The sequence below is a fragment of the Sinocyclocheilus rhinocerous genome, unplaced genomic scaffold (assembly GCF_001515625.1).
Source record: "Sinocyclocheilus rhinocerous isolate Xijiao unplaced genomic scaffold, SAMN03320098_v1.1 scaffold1762, whole genome shotgun sequence".
Lineage (NCBI taxonomy): Eukaryota > Metazoa > Chordata > Actinopteri > Cypriniformes > Cyprinidae > Sinocyclocheilus > Sinocyclocheilus rhinocerous.
The window spans coordinates 74,248-90,341 of NW_015636932.1; the positions used below are offsets into that span (position 1 = coordinate 74,248).

General features: G+C 38.5%; 1 protein-coding gene across 1 annotated transcript in view; it reads left to right on the forward strand.

The window, feature by feature from the left end:
• topbp1 (DNA topoisomerase II binding protein 1) overlaps nucleotides 1-16,094 on the forward strand; it is a 27,398-nt gene that overhangs the window by 9,840 nt on the left and 1,464 nt on the right. Inside the window, exons 10-25 of the mRNA XM_016563055.1 lie at nucleotides 3,667-3,917; nucleotides 3,998-4,302; nucleotides 4,397-4,569; nucleotides 5,790-5,901; nucleotides 5,976-6,091; nucleotides 6,221-6,344; nucleotides 7,355-7,519; nucleotides 7,632-7,725; nucleotides 7,858-8,053; nucleotides 8,311-8,528; nucleotides 9,540-9,679; nucleotides 11,419-11,518; nucleotides 14,050-14,213; nucleotides 14,679-14,807; nucleotides 14,881-14,970; nucleotides 15,129-15,290. Of these exons, the coding sequence (XP_016418541.1) occupies nucleotides 3,667-3,917; nucleotides 3,998-4,302; nucleotides 4,397-4,569; nucleotides 5,790-5,901; nucleotides 5,976-6,091; nucleotides 6,221-6,344; nucleotides 7,355-7,519; nucleotides 7,632-7,725; nucleotides 7,858-8,053; nucleotides 8,311-8,528; nucleotides 9,540-9,679; nucleotides 11,419-11,518; nucleotides 14,050-14,213; nucleotides 14,679-14,807; nucleotides 14,881-14,970; nucleotides 15,129-15,290 (2,539 nt within the window). The remainder of the gene's footprint in view (nucleotides 1-3,666; nucleotides 3,918-3,997; nucleotides 4,303-4,396; nucleotides 4,570-5,789; nucleotides 5,902-5,975; nucleotides 6,092-6,220; nucleotides 6,345-7,354; nucleotides 7,520-7,631; nucleotides 7,726-7,857; nucleotides 8,054-8,310; nucleotides 8,529-9,539; nucleotides 9,680-11,418; nucleotides 11,519-14,049; nucleotides 14,214-14,678; nucleotides 14,808-14,880; nucleotides 14,971-15,128; nucleotides 15,291-16,094) is intronic.

Here is a 16,094-nt window from a genome sequence, read left to right on the forward strand (position 1 = left end):
CTGTGTAATATGTGTGAAATCTTTTATTTTTGTTATCACTATGGCCATTTGACTTATAGCAGTGTCCAGTGTTTCCTATACATTGAGTTATTTGTGACGGCTCGTCACAATATCAAAACTGACCGCCACAAATCGATTTTCCAAAAGGCTTATACTTCGTTGAATAAAATGAGCGCTTCACGTTTCAAAATTAAAATGCAGCGCGGGTGTTTTTTATATGAATGTATCTTTGAAAAGAACCGACTGTCTTCAGAAAAGCTTCGATGTAATTTTCATTTCGTCTTTCCTGTAATGCCTGATAATAGCGTTTGTGAGCAGCTTATTTGATTACAGCCGTTACTGGGGAAACCGCTATATCTCCAGCTCCCAAAGCGCCTCCTGCTGGCAGAGAATTAATTTGCAGTCTCTTGGAAACACTGGTGTCTGTCAGCAAACATAAACAAAAAGCATCCTTCAGAACTGTTTTGAGAAAGTGCTTAAGTTTTGAGCCATGTATTATTACTCTAAATTGGGCTACTACTACCATTACTATCTTGTACCCTGCAATAATCATTTAATCAAACTCACTTTTATGAGATGAATGGGGGAAAAAAAGAAAATCGGCCAAAAAAATCGGCATCATATATCGGCCATCGGCTGCCCGGATTTCAAAATATCTGCATCGGCCAGTGAAAAACCCATATCGGTCGACCTCTGTAACTAGTTGCAGAATGCGCAAGGTAGGGGTGTGCGATATATATTGTCTGCGATAATATCGTAATTGTTGTTTTAACGATGTGTGATTTGACATTTATGGAGTATTTTGCAAAAACCATTCAAAACACACCTACAGAATGCACGCATGCATTACGTGAAGTCTAGTTCAATACAAGAAGTTTATTAAGAGACTTACGTTTTAGACACCATATTGGCTGTTTTTCGCTAACAAAAATAATTCCAGCCACAGCACTGTTTTGCATGTCTGCGCAATATGACGGAGTTTCGTTCCTGAATGAATCAACCGTTTAAATGATTCGGTTCAATAGCAATGACTCACTTATTTAAAGTGACTTGCTGCCACCTACTGGCGGTTTTAATTTCACATTTAAAGAATCTTTTTATTATTTAAATAATTTCAAATATCAGAATTCAACATTTTATGTTTAATAGATCAAAATATTATGTATGCATTTGTAACTGCAGGTTAAATGCATTCATGTCCTACATTGAACAGTGTGTAAATCAGGGGCGCTGCTAGGATTTCACCCTCACGCTTAGCCCTCAGAGAGACCATTAGATACAATGATACAAATTACCTAAATAAACAGTATTTTACAGTGCTTATAAAAACTGTATTACTGGATGAAGTAAATATACACAATTGCCTATTACAGTTATACGATCTATCACAGCGCGTGAGTACCACATTGAGATCTCTTGTGCCATCTTGATAAACTTTCTTGAGGAAGCAGCACTGGCCTGATCATTCAAATAGCTGATTATAGTTTTAGGGGGGCTGAGATGACAAATAGGGGGGCTGAAGCCCAGCTAAAAAGGGTCTAGAACCACCCCTGGTGGATTCTAGACTCCACTGGATTCCACTTCAGATGCAGCTTCTGGTGTTTCCTCTGCATTGCAAAGGGGAATTTTGTTGATACTGATTTCATTTGCTTGGTAACAAACCAAATGTCGTATTATTCTAATTCACTGATTAAATGTAAGAATTTGACTCAAAAGACAATGCACACTTTTAGAAGCAAAAGGCTTTATAATAGTAAAAATGCCCATAAAAGGTAAAAATCAATTTAAACTTATTGAAAAAGATTCATTTCTATCAGTGTGAACTGACCACCACACAGAATATGAAGAATATCAAAAATAATAGGAGTTAGTTTAAGATACCAGCACAATAACACACTCCGCAAAATATTGTCTAATTATCGTTATCGATAAAATCCCAGAAAATATCGAGATATTATTTTTTGTCAATATCGCACACCCCTTGCGCAAGGTTCATGGTGCATGTCATTCAGATGGACCCTTCCTATCTCAGGGTGTCCGCGGGGTCTTAAAAAGTATTAAAAGTTGATAAATCAATTTAGAGAAAATTAAGGCCCTTAATAAGTATTAAAAAGTCTTAAATGCCATTTTCCAAGGTATTAAATTTTGTATCATCTTTTCATTGTGTATATTTGTCCGAATAGTGGGGTTCTGTGTTGTTTATTTATGGAATCCTGCAAGATTTGACGTCATCTGTTACAGTGCTCACTGACTGACTGTGCTGCTGCGTGATAGCGCGGGGCTTGTTGATCCCGCTCTCGCTGAATTTCTGACCATTACCGCACGCTCCCATCCGCTCCCTCGATTTTTGTTTGCGCTCCCGCAAACATTCTAATATTCTATATTATTTTCACACATCAGGGCGCCGCTATCAATATGTGGCGTATTTAAACCCTTTTTGAATGAGCGCTAGCAGTCGCAGATCACTTTCACTTTCGATATCGCGATCGCGCACGCAATGTGTAAAGGGAGCACATCTTACGATAAAAGATATTTGTCAATGAGCTCGGGATCTGTTGAGGAGCAAATCCTCCAACATCTTTGTCAGTTATCTCTCCTTACTTTTGACCCGTGATCAGTCAAATCTGACTTCTGCAGCTCGTGTTGGATGCAGGGTTGTTGTTGTTGTTGTTGTTTTTTTCCATGAAATTGGTCTGCTTTTAAACTGTTGCCATGGGTTGACTTTCCCCAATGGGTTAAAGGTTTGAAATATTGCATAAATTACATTTGGTTGAAATGCTTGTACTGAAACATTTTGCATTCTACCTGTAATAAAACTGTGCTAAATGTTTTGGGCCACACTAGTAGGAAGCATTTGAGCTGTGTTTATGATAAATGTGCATAACAGTGACTGTAAAATATGTATTTTAGGGATGAAAATTACATTTTTATATTTGGGACATAATTGCGCTACTTTGGGCTGTTTTTTTATTTTATTTTTACTGGCATGAGCTTGGAATGCACAATTAAAATGATGTAATAGTTGTGATCATTATTTTACCTTCCATGATCATTCAGACACGATCAGGTGCAGTACTGACACTCTGTCAAGTCTGCATCAAATCAAGCACTCCGTAATCACAGGTAAACTGTCTGATCAGTCAGATGTTTGTCATGAGAAGTGTTCCACAAAACAGCTATGGTTTGAGTTGATGTGACAAATACATCTTTTGAATATACTGTGTGAACTCATTGCCCGTTAGCTCGGAGAGCTTTATTTTCCCTCCTCAATAAGTTTTGTCAGTTGTTTTGTTTATTGGTCTAATTCTTGTTTCTTGGGTTGCATTGGTTAGTCACTCAATTAATTATCGTGTGCTTCATTCCCCACTTCTGAATTGTTGTATTGATAAGGAGTTATCACAAAGTAAGTCTGTTTAGTTGTGCTATCTTACAATCAATATATAGTAAATGTAAGTTAAAGTGTCGCCGATGTAATCGGTTAAAACTTGGAGTGGCGATGAGGTCTTAAAATGTATGGGAAGAGTCTTAAAAAAGGTCATAAAAGGTATTAAATTTAACTCCATGATTCCTGTATATACCCTGTATCTAATTTGGCTTCCTTGGCCAGAATAGGGTGCAGTTTAAACAATTCAAATGTGCTTCTAGGACATGTATTCTTCTCCTCAGACCCCATATAGTGACCGTGCAGTGGTTGCTGGACAGTTTCTCCCGTGGTTCCTTGCTCCCAGAGGATGACTACTTTCACCCCTCCTTTCTGCCCCCTGCCCCAGCCGCTGTTGATATGCCTGCTCCTCACAAAGCTGCCCCCCGCGCCTCCAGACCCTCTGTAGCTCCCCCTCCTGCCCCTAGTCCAGGCCGACAAGCCAGAGCAGAGGAAGACCTGCTTTCACAGTACATGGAGAATGACCAGACTGTGGGTGAGTTGATACATATTTAAACCCTCCTCTGTCTACACCTGTCTGTCTCCCTTATGCTTCTCTGCCTGTCTTTCCCGTAGTGGAGCTGCCTCAGGCCACTAATAGTACCAGCAGCAGGCAGAGTGTTTTGCTTCCAGAGCCTCCACCTGCAGTAAAGGACTCCACCTTGGTTGAAACCTCAGTGGGTGGACTTTTTGCAGGGAAGCGTTTTATCTTGGTTGGTTTTGGAGCTGAGTCTGAAGCGCAACTCTCAGAGCTAGTCATGGAAAATGCTGGGAAGATCTTGGTCGGCCGCTCGAGAGCTGTGGCGCATTATGCCATCGTGCCACTGCTGGGCTGTGATGTGGAGGCCACAGTAGATGAGGTTGCGACAGATACCTGGCTGGTAAGAAAGATACGTTTGAGTCTATGCACAGGCAGGATACTTTTTGTGATGTTTATTTATTACTAATGGACTGTTTGTGTGTGTATGTGTTCAGGCCATGTGTGTGGAGCAGCAGTGTGTTTTGCCACTACCCTCTCATCCTCTGTTCACTCCAGTAGCAGTGAGAGAAGGCTTCTCTCCTCTCAAAGACTGTGTGCTGTCCGTCAGTCAGTTCACTGGAGCTGAGCGAGAGTCTCTCATTCAGCTTGCCAAACACCTGGGAGCGAGGTAAGACCTTTTGCTCATAGTCCTCACCATCTAGGTAATTTCAAGTTTTATGTCTTCCTCAGTATTTTTGTCTTGTTTTCCAGTACAGATATCTAAACATCCTTAAATCAAGATACATTTACTTGAAATGCAAAATGAACATGTCTTTTTTCTTAACAAAATGAAGTAAACTTATCTTTAAAGGGGTCATGAACTGAGAAACCAAAATTCCCTTGATATTTTGACATATAAGAGGTCATTGTACTATAAAAACATCCTGTACATTTCAGAACTCAAAACTTTCTTGTTATTCTAAAAACGGCTTATATTGAAGCCAATCTGCCAAAATGACAGGTTGTAGAATGCGTCACTCTATGATGTAATAGTGTGGCGAAACACTTCCTCTGCAGAAGAAGATCAACACCTACTTCTACATCACTGCCTGTTTAGCCCCACCCACCGATTCGCACATGTAGTGTAAATAATGAGAGGTAAACACAGGTCTATGCAGAAACCAAACGATAAATATCACTCCGAATACAAGACACTGTGCAGTGCCAAGTTGTGGAAAAACACAGTCTTTGCATTGCCTTCCTTCTGATCCCAACATTAGGAAAGAGTGGATGAACTTTATTTTTAATGAAGTGCCAGACTGCGGCAGTACGAACTTGGTCCTTTGTTCACTTCATTTTACCATGAATTCATTAACAAACAAGGAACAGTTCGATGCGGGGTTTTCAGAAAGACTAAAACTAAAGGCAATGCTGAGCTGGTTATATCGAAAAACAGGACAGAAAATAGCCTATTACTTCTAAATAGTTTTTTTTTTATGTAAAAATTTTGATAACATTATAAGGGGACCTCAGAGAACAGTGCAAAATAATAAAAAAGGCAGTTCATGACCCCTTTAAAACAAGAACAAATATCTGCCAATAGGATCAGGAAAAATATGCTTGGTTTTCTTTTGAAAATGTAATTTTTCTAACCCCACTGGCAGATATTTGTTTTAATCATAAATTCAATTCATTCTGATGGATTTCTGTGTGTCCACTTCTATTTATTACATACATTTTCTTTACATGGTCTTAAAGTCTTGAATTTGCCTTCACAAATCCTGCAGAAACCCTGCCTTACATCAAACCTACGAGTTTTTTAAATAGCATTTTAAATCACAACTGCAGGTTTACTATTCAGAATTATAAGCATTTATAATTTTCTTTATAACCATTACCTTTTCTCAGAGCTAATCTAATGTTTTCTTATTTCTCTCCCCCTACACATCTGTCTGCAGTGTTCACAAGTCTCGCAGCCATGACTGCCAGTCCACAACTGGGAAAAGAGCCTGAACCTGAGGTACACACACACTCATATACACACACAACCTCTATGTGTATACAGATATATACAGGTGTGTCTGTGTCTTGCAGGTGGAGCAGAAGGCTGCAGCTCCTCTTATTGGGGTGGTGGTGTGTGTAAGCAAGAAATTAAGCAAGAAACAGAGTGAACTCAATGCAGTGGCCGCCTCTTTAGGTGCAGACTTCAGGTATATGCCAAATCTCTCTCATTTTCAGTGAGTCAGTCTAAAAGTAATAATGCCATCTGAGATGTTGGTAGGAAATACAGATTTGTTTTAGCCAAAGTGGTGGAGTTTAATGCATTTTCTCTCTTATAGGTGGTCGTGTGACAACTCTGTCACTCACTACATCTACCAGGGTAAAGTAGGAGACAACAGTAAGGAATACAAAGCTGTCAAAGAGAGAGGACTGCATATAGTGTCACAACACTGGCTACAGGCTGTACGTACGCATCTAAATGCATATCTCACAAAACAGGGTGTCTGTGTAGATTCTGAATGTGTTGATTCTGAATTTACACACAGAAGTTTAAATATGAATGCTTAATATTTTTGTGGAATCTGTGATGCAGTTATTCAGGATTCTTTGATTAATAAGAACAGCATTTACCGCATTTATTTGAAAAACAAATCTTTTGTGACATAATAATGTCTTTACTATCACTAGCTGCGTTTCCATTACCCTTCAAATTGCGCAAATTGCGAATTGAAAATACGCCTAATGGAAACGCATCAATTTCGCAAAAACGCCCATATATCGCAAAAAAGATTTTATGCTCGCATAAGGTGGTTTTTTAAGGCAGCTTGAAAAAGGAATAGGAAACTTTTTTTTCGCATTTACAGGTCACATGGCGTACGTAAAAAAGTCATGATCATTCTTCAATGTACTATAACCTCCAAGAAACACTTCATACTTGGCCGCTCTCAAGTATAAGGGGCTTTCCTTGCCATTACTGGTTAGACAATTTACACTGCACACGTCTGCGGCGCGTTACGGCTCCAACACGGCTACCGGAGCTGATCGCGGCCACTCTAGTCAGTGTTTGTGTTCATATCAGCCGCGCTGCAGCACATTTCAGAAGCGTCCCAGAAGAGGCTTTGATTAAATATAACGGCTAGTGCAGTGGCTGCGATATACATAACCCTACCAAAATCCGTCACCATGACTTATCGCGAAAGGGAAAAAAATTAAGATTTAGTCGCATAACATCGGTTTTTTATCGCTTTTTATCGACATTTATAAAATATTGCTAAAGTTTTGCGCAAATCTGTAATGGAAACACAGCTACTTTTAATCAATCAAGTTAAAAAAAACAACAACTTGTAGTTCATATTATATTTATTATCTGAACATGCAACAAAGATGTGAACTGTTTTATTAGTACATAAAAATTACCTCAAAGCATAGTGAAAAGTTGGGGGTTTAAATCCCATTGTACATTCTATTTTCAGTGTGCAGATGAGCAGAAGCATGTGTCTGAGTCACTCTACCCTTTTACATTCAACCCCAAAATGAGCCTCACCATGAGTCAGGTGGCAGATAGCACTCAGAGGTCACCTCCTCCTTCCACCCCCCGCACCAGACTCAGGGAGTTTACACAGAATGAGGAGACCAGGGTGAGGGATTTTTACCTTGCACTGCACACTACCCATACACTTTAGTCCTATCATATCGAGCTTTTTTTTTTTATATGCTGTAACTTGTAAAATATTTAATTTTGTTTTAAAGCTTAGTCCTGTTGACAGCATCACAGACATCTCAACCCCTCAGCGTGGCAGTGTGGGAGAGCCTGAGAAAGATCAGACCGTCAGCACTGAAAGAAGTGAGTCCTCTTTAAAGACGTGTCTTTGATTCATTTATTAAATCTCTATGTTTGTCCCTGACTGATCTAAAGTCACAATTCACAGCTCGTTTTTTCTCTTCATTCCTTTTTCTTATCTTCTCCCTCCCTCAGATCTCACAGAAACACTTGAGATGAGAGAGAGTCTTCAAAGGCAACTTCAGGAGATCATGTCTGCTACCAAACTGACCAGCGGTCGTCGAGGCTCCTCGCGGTTGGCCAGAACAGGTTCAGGGGGACTAGACTCACCCCACACCCCGGACAGCCTGGGGCGAATGGGAAGACGCAGCCGCACTTTAGAGGCCCTACGGTATAAAAACAAGACTAGCTAGAGTACTCTCTCTGTTCCCATCACTCTCTCAAAGCTTGTAGCATCTAAGAGAATACAGCACAGTTTTTAGTTTTAACTAGGGAATGTAGACACAGGACATGTTCTTGCTTCTGTTTCTGATACATCTTACTCATGTGCATCATATGCTGGTTATCATTAAGCTGTTGCATCACTTTTTCCCATTGTGAAAGGTGTGTTTTTTAAAGATTGCATGATAAAAGATTGTGTTTTGGCAGAATGTCACGTCAAGTAGCTGTGGACCTGAACACAGAGCCGTCTCAGAGTGAGCAGATTGTGTGGGATGACCCTACAGCACGAGAGGAGAGAGCTAAACTGGCTGATAACCTGCAGTGGCCTGGCAGCCCCTCCCAGCACTCTGAAACCATCGTCCCACCGCCCCTCTCTGACCACACAGCCAGGGACTCTATGACTGACTCTGAGCTTGTGGAAATGGGTATGAGAAAAATGCTTTACATTTTTAGAAAATGTAGTTTAGTGCAGATACACTTCTATTCAAAAGTTTAGGTTTGGTAAGAATTTTTTAATGTTATGCTCACCAAGGCTGCATTTATTTGATCAAAAATACAGTAAAAACAGTAATATTGAGGAAATGTTATTGCAATTTACAGAGGTCTATTACTTAAAGAGGTCATATGATGCGATTTCAATTTTTCCTTTCTCTTTGGAGTGTTACAAGCTCTTGGTGCATAAAGAAGATCTGTAAAGTTGCAAAGACTAAAGTCTCAAATCCAAAGAGATATTCTTTATAAAAGTTAAGAGTCAACCACGCCTACCTAAAACGGCTCGTTCTAACACACCCCACATGTCTACGTCACGATGTGAGAAGATTTGCATAACGCCGCCCAAACGTTCACGCTTGAGGTATTCGTCCAATCACAACGCACTGGATAGCTGGCCGATCACAGCACACCTCGCTTTTTCAGACCAATGAGCTTTGTAAAAATCGACGCATTTCAGAAAGGTGGGGCATAGAGGAGAAACAATAATGTACAGTATGTGGAAAATAATGTGTTTTTTTTAACCTTAAACCGCATAAACACATTTCATTACACCAAATACACAAAATAATGTTCTTTTTAGCAACATCATATGACCCCTTTAAATATGGTTTAAAATATAATTTGTAGTTGTAAGGGTAAAGCTGATTTTTCCAACAAATGACAAATAAAATTAGTAGCACTATGCGCTTTTTGTTTTCATAAACATTAAAATATTAAAAATAGTTTTAATGATAATTAAATATGAAATGTTAATACTAACCATTGGGACTTTTTATCATGGTTTATCATACGGTAACCGTTTCATTCCTAAATGCATTCTTTCTGAATAAAAGTATTAATAAAAAATTTTAAAAAACTTGCTTGCCTCAAACTTTTGAACCCTAGTGTAAAGAAGTAAAATCGCATTATAAATGTTCTGATTCAACCCTTCTGACCCTTCCCAGCTGCATTTGAAGTCATCGATGCACAGCTGAAGCCAAAGGTGACCCCACCTCCAGCTGAGACGCTACAGAACCGTGAAACACCTGAAGCACTCACTCTTGCTTTCCCCACCTCTAAACCTGCAGTTCCTTCCCTTCCACAGGTGCACATACCTAGGGCTCTCTCGTTGAAGGATTAGCTGATTTTGAGTGGCTCAATATTGTGATTATGATAACCATATATTTTTTTGCTGTATAAATAAGCTTGTGTGGTTTTATTGATACATATAACTTAGTTCCGATTCTCAAATCTAACTGGACATGAGGCTTTCCAAGAGTGCTTATATTTCACCAGTATCAGCACTAGGGGTGTCCCTGACTAAGGATTTTCATAGTCGAATTGGAATTTTCAAATCTTGCCAATAGTCGAATCATATGTTTGGGGGCGGGGCAAAATACGTTACCAAGAGTCAAGTCAGACATTCGACAGTTATAATTACTGTTAATACACAGGGAAAATGTGTAATGGACGCCTCGCACATAGTTTTGATTAAAAGATTAACATTAAACGTCAGTGAAACCCTAAGAATTCACAACATTTTTTACAATAGTGCTCTCATTATAACGTTATTATATGACAGTGACTAGTTAGGTCTATTAATGTTATGCATTTTTGTTTTGAGCTGCGCGTGCTGAAGATGACCAGTAGAATGAAGCATTTGATATGTTTTTAATCAATGGGATATAACTCATCATTTATCTCATATAGAATACGCTTCGTTATTAATACAACATAACATTAATATTACGACTTATAGGCTATCTGCACAAAATGCCCAGAATGCGAACGTGTCTGCGCGGCTCTGAATGAACTCCTTTTGTGGACGCTTTCTTCACGTAACAACGTGCAGAAACACGGCAACTAAACTCTAAAAATTCACAGCGTTTTATTATAATAGTGTTCTCATTATAATGTTATGTATATGACAGTCCTAGTCCTATGACTGGGACTGTCATATACATAACATTATAATGAGAACATTATACATTATCAAACATTATCAACTTATTAATATTCTGCATTGTTGTTTGTCCTGCTCGTGCTGCGCGCTGAAGAGGTAATCACCATAGTACTACAATGAAGCGCTTTACTGCAGCGCAGAAGCGCTTTCAGCGCAACTCAACCAAATGCATCTTATACGAGATGAATAATATATACACGATATATATAAACCGGCTGAAATGTTTTGAAATCACTTGTACCCTACCTGATCGAAAAAATTCAGTCTTTCACTCTGTCTGTGTCAGTTTGAGTCTTGTTAAAGTTTTAAATCCCTGCTGCCAAAACGCTCCTCTGTAGGTTACGGATTATGGAAAGTGAAACTTAAATCTATAGGGGTGATTGGATTTATTCACACGTTAAAAATATTTATTTAAAACTTCTTTCTTTTCAGATTCTTATTTACAGCATTATCATAATAGGCTGTATATTAACTTATTGGGAGAAAACCGGTAGTTCTATGTGAAATCAGACATTGAGCACCCCCATATAGCCAAAATGGCATGATCACCCGTGAATATTCGACTGTGAGATTGGTAGTCGAATCAGGCTCCTCCTATCGAAGCATCAAATCTTCGACTATTCGGGGTCACCCCTAATCAGCACTGGGTCTCTGCATGTTGTAAACAGGCTGTCAGTCAGTGCAAGTTACATTATTCAAGTAGGTGGCAGCAAGTGGCTACCTTTAGGAGTGAGTCATTAAACCATTAATTCAACTAATATTTTAAAAATGCTAATTCATTCATGAATGAAACAAAGTGTTGATATTAATTGAACTTTACATGAACAGCAGTTATAATTCATTTTATTCAAATTTGATCTAACTGGATCTATCCTAAACAGATTGAAGATAAGGAGGAGGTCAAGGATCCTCCACGATTCTTGCTGTCTTCATTGAACCCACAGGAACGCATCGACTACAGTCATCTCATAGAGGAGCTAGGTTAGTACACAAAGCAACCTAGTGCCTCCTAGGGCTGTCCCAAAAAAATTTGAATTTCGAATATTCGTCGAATTTAAAATAAAAATCCACATTCGAATGCAAAAATGTTGCATTCGAATTTTAGGTGTGCTTCAGGCAGCCTTATCAGTGGCGCACGAAATACGACGACGATGTAAGTGTCATTGCATTTTAATGTTTTTGTTAGTCTATCCAGTTGAACCCACTAGATGCGCCGCTGCTACGTTGTTCATTCAAAATATTGCGGGAAAAAAGAACATCAATGCGGAGATGATGTTGTTTACGTCAAAACCGAAACCAAACCGTTCACACAGAACGCATATTTATCACATTTTCTAGAGGGACATCTATCACCGTTGCACTCGCATCTCGCACAAGAGAGCCGCATGTTTAGAAAGCCATGGAAAATTAATGTAAGTTCAACTTTTTAAAAACATGTCTCAAGACTTTATGGCGGTTTTTCCCCATCTGCATCTTAAGTTTTTAAATGAAGAAAGTACTCTTTTGGCGCTTTTCCACTGCGTAGCACGGCACGGCTCAGTACGGTACGGCTCGGCACGGCTTGGGTTGTATTTCCACTGCAGTTCAGTACCGCTTTAGAGTGGGCGGGATTATTCACATGTCGTTAGTTGCGCCGCCTCTACTGCCGCAACTCCTGAAAAACTTTTTCATTCCGCGTCGCCCCATCAAGCTCTCGCTGGATCCGCTCCTCTGCTATCAACGAGAGGAACGTCTGTACTTCCTCAACAGACAACGAAACATAATGTGTTTTTTGAACATTAAAGCATGTCAACATATTCTGTTACACCAAATACACAAAATAATGATCTTTAAAAAAGCATCATATGACCCCTTTAAACTATACATACATGCATGATTCTGTTTGGTTTATAATTGTTTAAGCAACTTTAATTATATAAGGTTTATGAACTTTATTTTAAACATTATGCACTTTTTTCAAAGATAGTAGTGTTATTTTATTATGCTTTGAAGAAACGTGCATAATATTTTGTTCGATGCGCCCTCTTGTGGCCTCAGGAGAGAAGCCAAAAGCTTTTTTCCCCCCTAAATGAAACTATGCCTTTTAAATTCGAATATAATTCGAATATTGATCATATTTAAGTACAAAATTCGAATTTCACTTTTCAGCCATTTTGACAGCCCTAGTGCCTCCCATTTCTTGTACTTTTTATGGTGTCTGTCAGTGTACCTGACTGCACTGAATTTAATTTAGGGATGTGTAAAACTACATATTTTCAAAATCAACTAATTAGCTAATCGGTCTTATGGACTATCTATAAAGTTAAGCATGTTGTCAGATTCCAGTCAGACACGTATTGTTCTGAGCTTTTACATAATGCTTGTTCAAAAATAGCTACATAGCATAGAGCAATAGCAAGTAGCATAGAGCATAATGGAATAGAACAAAATGCAGGGGCCCTGAGATTAAAAGATCACAGTTTTTAAAAATTTGCTTTTGTGGTAGAAAGCCTAAAAAACTGCACAAAGCAGCACAATGGTCAAAGACAATCATCATAATTTGAAATTATTTTTCACCATCTTACCATGAAAGCGGTCATTAGCATGTTAATTAAAGCACTGTGCTAAAAGTATAAAACGAAAAATGTGTGTGTGTGTGTGTGTGTGTGTGTATTCAAACGTGAACGGTAAAAAGTGAGCAATATTACATTGAAAATAAAAATGAATTAAAAAAATGTCTTCTCTACCGTCTGCGGTCCGCCATCAGGAGATGTTATGTGACACACTCCCCCCTCCTCCCCCACTTTTTCCGCTTTTTTTTCACTCCTGATGAGTTTGTATCCTTCCATGCACAAGCTAGTGAATGGGCTTTTGGTCACTGACTTGCAGAAAGTTTTCTGCAGGAGTTAATGTTATAGGGGCTACATTAATGAGGGAAAAAAATTAACTTAAATGATTGTAGCAAATGGCTGCAATATAACAAAGAGTGAAAAATTTAAGGGGGTCTGAATACTTTCCGTACCCACTGTATATAATATATGTGTGTATAATTGTGTGTATGTATGTATTATATGATATGTTACACACTGCTGTTCATAATTTCCAGGTCAGTAAGATATTTTTTTAAGAAATTATTACTTTTGAGCAAGGACACATTAAAATGATCAAAAGTGACAGAAAAGACATTTATTATGTTACAAAAGATTTATCTTTAATATAAATGCTATTCTTTCTGAACTTTGTTCATCTAAGTTTCTGCAAATTTACCATTATACATTGCTAATAAATGTAAACATTGATAATAATAATAAGAAATGCAGCAAATCATCATATTAGAATGATTTCAAAAGCATCACAAGACTGAAGTAATGGCTAAAAGTTCAGTTTTGCCGTCAGAGGAATAAATTACATTTGAAAATATATTAAAATAGAAAACAATTCTTGTTTTACTCTGTATTTTTACTATATTCAGTTGTTGTATTCCATACCTAAATGTTCTCTATTTGATGCGTCATGAATGTGTACATGTGCAGGTGGTGTTGTGCTGGAGAAACAGAGTTTTGATCCCAGCTGCACTCATGTGATTGTTGGTTATCCTCTGAGGAATGAGAAGTATCTGGCCGCTATGGCAGCGGGCAAGTGGATTCTTCATCGCTCGTATCTGGAGGCCTGTCGTGCAGAAGGACACTTCATAGAGGTATGTGTCTGCATTTGTGATTAGTGTCTTTCAGTGATAAAATAAAGCAATAAGCCCTGTGAAGCCGTGGTTTACAGTGAATTTATAACAGCTAAGGGGCGTTGTTGGTCGTGCCTACAACCCCCTTAGCTGTTATAAATTCACTGTAAACCACGGCTTCACGGGGCTTATTGCTTTTATAAAACCATTATTCCATATACGTAGTAAGGTTTCACAAAATAAAACAAAGCAAATAAAGTGTAATGATATTAATAAAAACATTATACTTCCTCCAAACAATGTAGTTCCTCAGAAACGGTTGTGGTTCCAACAAAGTGGTTGCCGAGCAACACACAAATGTAAACAAAGGTGTATGTTTGTAGAGTAATTTACAACAGCTTCGAACTTGGCTCAACCAATAAGAATCAAGGACCGGAACTATCCGTTTTATAAGATGATGTTGTTCATATCCTGTATGTGTATTAGGAGGAGCAGTACGAGTGGGGCAGCAGCTCTATCCTGGACGCTCTGCCATCCATCAACTCTCAGCAGAAGAGACTGGCACTGGCAGCCATGCGATGGAGGAAAACACTACAAGGCAGCTCAAACAAGGAGGTACACATATATATGTTTTCCTTGGATGAGCATGCAAGTACATGGTGCAGCACCTAATGCTTTTGACATGCAGGGTGCGTTTGGGGGCTGGACGGTGATGCTGAATATTGACCAGGCCAGAGAGGCTGGATTCAGACGGCTGCTGCAGTCTGGGGCAGCCAAGGTCTGTTGTTTTTGTCTTTTCTTCTCTTTTGATTCCACACCGAATCCATAAATAACATTGGATTCCTGTGACCTTACAGGCAGTGATTTCCGTTTTCCCCTGCTTCCTTTCTGTGTTGTTACTCTGTCTTGTATTTAACCCTCTCTGCCCTTGTATAGGTGTTGCCAGACCCTTCTCCTTCGCTGTTTAAAGAGACCACTCACCTGTTTGTGGATTTTAGTCGGTTAAAACCAGGTGACGGCAGAGTGGATGTCAGTGAAGCTGCAGCTCAGGGGGTCAAATGTCTAAAACCAGAGTACATTGCTGATTACCTCATGCTGGTGAGAGCTGATGATGACACCTGACTAGGGCAGCACATTTTGGGGGATTTTTATTTATTTATTTATTTTCCAGCTTCTGTTTTGCTGTGCTTGTTTATAGGGCTGCACAATTTGGCCAAAATTGTGTAATTAGATATCAATATGACTATAAAAAATAATCTTCATTAAAACTAATTTATTTTACAGTAAAAAATATTATTTATTTTAAGCAAATATTATTTTAAATATTAAACAAACAAAAAAATAGTTGCAAGCAGCAGTTATCGGGGTCCAAGTACAAACAGCTCATTTAGACAGTATAGTTAATCAGAGGCCATGTGTCTTTTCAAATATAATACGATATACAGTAGTCAACATTTGAAGTGGATCAAAAAAGTTCAAAGTTGTCCTAAGACAAGAACGCAGTCTTTAAGTCTCTCTGTATGGAAGTTGTATTCTGTTACTGCATTACAATAGACAAATAATATTATTTCCTCATTTTATTTGGACAGCAATACATTAGTTATGTCTGGCAACTTGACAAATGTTTTCATGTGTATCATTAGAATATATAAAAAATAAATGAATCACAGATTTCCTTGCAAACTGATTAGACTTAGGTAAGATTAGACTTTAAACTTTATGAAACTATAATGAATTTTAAGTCAATCTATTAAACAGTTTACACAGATTTTAACTGAGACCTAAAAGGATCTGTTATCTTTTTGCCAGCATTGTCTAAAGCTGCTTTGCAAACAGTGTAGTGAAGAGTGGATGAACAGCCTTTTTTAAGTCCTAAGAGGACTTAAAAAAAAAAAAAAAAAA